Here is a 3,127-nt window from a genome sequence, read left to right as displayed (position 1 = left end):
TTGTTTCAGAGTGTGGACATCCTGTTGTTGGTAGACTGTAGGAACAGAGTGTGGACATCCTGTTGTTGGTAGACTGTAGTTCCTACAGTCTACCAACAACAGGATGTCCACACTCTGTTCCTACAGTCTACCAACAACAGGATGTCCACACTCTATTACTACAGTCTACCAAGTGTGGACATCCTGTTGACTGTTCTACAGTCTACCAGCAACAGGATGTCCACACTCTGTTCCTACAGTCTACCAGCAACAGGATGTCCACACACTGTTCCTACAGTCTATCAGCAACAGGATGTCCACACTCTGTTCCTACAGTCTACCAGCAACAGGAAGTCCACACTCTGTTTCTACAGTCTACCAGCAACAGGATGTCCACACACTATTACTGCAGTCTATCAGCAACAGGATGTCCACACACTATTACTACAGTCTACCAGCAACAGGATGTCCACACTGTTCCTACAGTCTACCAACAACAGGATGTCCACACTCTGTTTCTACAGTCTACCAACAACAGGATGTCCACACTCTGTTTCTACAGTCTACCAACAACAGGATGTCCACACTCTGTTTCTACAGTCTACCAACAACAGGATGTCCACACTCTGTTTCTACAGTCTACCAGCAACAGGATGTCCACACTCTGTTCCTACAGTTGGGTGATTGTTCCATGTATGTCCTCCTCGTAGTTCTGGATAGAGGATATCTCTGCCCTACATTTACAGTTGAGTGAGTTATGATTTTGCCCGTAATACCAATTACAGCATTGTTCATACGGTTGAGTCGAGGCAATGTCATGACCCCATAATGCTGGGTTCAGTTTGTTGTGTTTCTTGCTTCTTTGGTGGTTTTGGGAGTTTGTCCGGTTATGACTGATTGCTCACTTTCTCTTCATAATTCTGGTTGCTTGATGTATGGCACTCTATTTACTTATGTTTGGGGTTGTTGGGTATACAATCCACATGCCCCAGTCACAATGTTGTTATTACAATTTTTTTTCATCCTCAATGCTGAGGATGAGTTATGGAACCTCGTCTGTCCGGTTGAGTGTATACGTAGCTCATTCCATTCCTATGTTACCATAACTTGCACATATCAAACCATATTCTATTTATGCAAGTAACTTCCTTTTCTGCCCATTTCCTCCTTCCTGGGCAAAGATCACATCTATTCTACAAGTAGTGTGGTACCCCACAGGTGTGCTTCATTTTAATCTCTGAGCACACTGTTCATTCTGGGTGTTTACTTTCCACTTAGTTTGATATTTGTGCACCTACACTGGCCCCTCCACCTTTGCAATGTGGGATTCTAGCTTTGTGTGAGAGGAGGTAACATTTTTATTACACTGAAAATGTATTTGTGATAAGTACTTACCTCCCCTTACACACTTCCTACCCTTCCTTCCCACTGCTGATGTTCTCCTTTTGAAGCCTGCCAATTCTCGAAAGTGAGGATTGAGCAGGAATAGCAGAGGAAGCTAGCTGCACCAGTATAGGTGGGTGGTGCAATACTGTTGGTGGAGAGTAGTCACATGGTATGTACATGTTCAGAGATGGCACGAAACTGATGTGGAATACAGACTGGTTCGCTGATCGTGAATTTTGTTTTTAGCTATGCTTAGAGGACAGGAAAACATTGAGATAGCTTTGTGTGAAAGGAGGTAAGTACCTATCAGAAATGTATTTTCTGTGTAAGAAAAATGTTAACTTTCACGTGAATGTTACTAATACCTTATATTTCATGTTGAATATCACTAGTACCATATATTTCATGTTGGAAGTAACTGACCTTGTATATCATGTTGAATGTCACTAATGCCTTGCTCTTCATGTTGGAAGTAATTGACCTGGTATATCATGTTGAATATCACTAGTACCTTATATTTCATGTTGGAAGTAACTGACCTTGTATATCATGTTGAATGTCACTAATGCCTTGTTCTTCATGTTGGAAGTAATTGACCTGGTATATCATGTTGAATATCACTAGTACCGTATATTTCATGTTGGAAGTAACTGACCTTGTATATCATGTTGAATGTCACTAATACCATTAATGAACAATTTGAGTTTTACCTCTCTTGTTGGCGAAGTATTGTTTCATTTAAGATGTCAGTATAGATCTGTAGTGTTTTCTCTGAGGGACTCTTGCAGGCCTGGTACCATTCTCTCATGACTGGCTGTTCTTTTGCAGAGTGAAATGTCATACGGCCTTCATAAGGGCGAGTATTTTTTGTATGTAGTTCAGAAATATCTGGCCAGAGAAAAAGAATGATTTTCATTTAATAATAATATTTGATATTAAACATTTATTATTCTCATCCTATAACATTTATTAGTTGCTGAAATTGTGTTAAATATTTTTGTTTCTAACAATGACAATTTTTGTAATTCACTTCAAATGCTTCAACTTTGGTTGTTTTGGGCACCCTAAATCTGACCTTCTTTCGGTCATTTCTAAAAACAAGTTAGCTAGTAATCTCCATCTGCCTTGTCTGGAAAGATGTAATTGTAAAAGAAAGTACTTAATGTTATTCTATTGAAGCTTACCTGGGTTTTGTCGTCGAAATTCTATGTACCACCTTCCAAATTCTTTACATTTCTCTCGACCTATTTTCATTTTCGTTTTATTGTTAACGATATTTGATAATACTGGCTGTAAAAATACAAAGTTGAACCAGATTATGAGATTAATGGTTTTACTGATTATACTTGATAAAACATGTTATACTACACTATACTTGATAAAACATGTTATACTACATACACTCTACTTGATAAAACATGTTATACTACACTCTACTTGATAAAACATGTTATACTACACTCTACTTGATAAAACATGTTATACTACACTATACTTGATAAAACATGTTATACTACATACACTCTACTTGATAAAACATGTTATACTACACTACACTCTACTTGATAAAACATGTTATACTACATACACTCTACTTGATAAAACATGTTATACTACACTCTACTTGATAAAACATGTTATACCACACTCTACTTGATAAAACATGTTATAATACATACACTACTTGATAAAACATGTTATACTACACTCTACTTGATAAAACATGTTATACTACACTCTACTCGATAAAACATGTTATACC

The 3,127-nt window shown here is 37.7% G+C and overlaps 1 protein-coding gene across 1 annotated transcript in view; it reads right to left on the bottom strand.

Annotated features, from left to right (window-relative positions):
- LOC106471158 overlaps positions 1-3,127 on the bottom strand; it is a gene marked incomplete at its 5' end in the record, with an annotated part of 14,549 nt that overhangs the window by 7,262 nt on the left and 4,160 nt on the right. Inside the window, 2 exons of the mRNA XM_013931747.2 lie at positions 2,076-2,253; positions 2,550-2,655. Coding sequence (XP_013787201.1) covers positions 2,076-2,253; positions 2,550-2,655 — 284 coding nt within the window. The remainder of the gene's footprint in view (positions 1-2,075; positions 2,254-2,549; positions 2,656-3,127) is intronic.

Source organism: Limulus polyphemus, unplaced genomic scaffold (assembly GCF_000517525.1).
Source record: "Limulus polyphemus unplaced genomic scaffold, Limulus_polyphemus-2.1.2 Scaffold4446, whole genome shotgun sequence".
NCBI lineage: Eukaryota > Metazoa > Arthropoda > Merostomata > Xiphosura > Limulidae > Limulus > Limulus polyphemus.
Note: the sequence above shows the minus strand (reverse complement) of the source record. Positions and strands in the feature narration are given on the sequence as shown.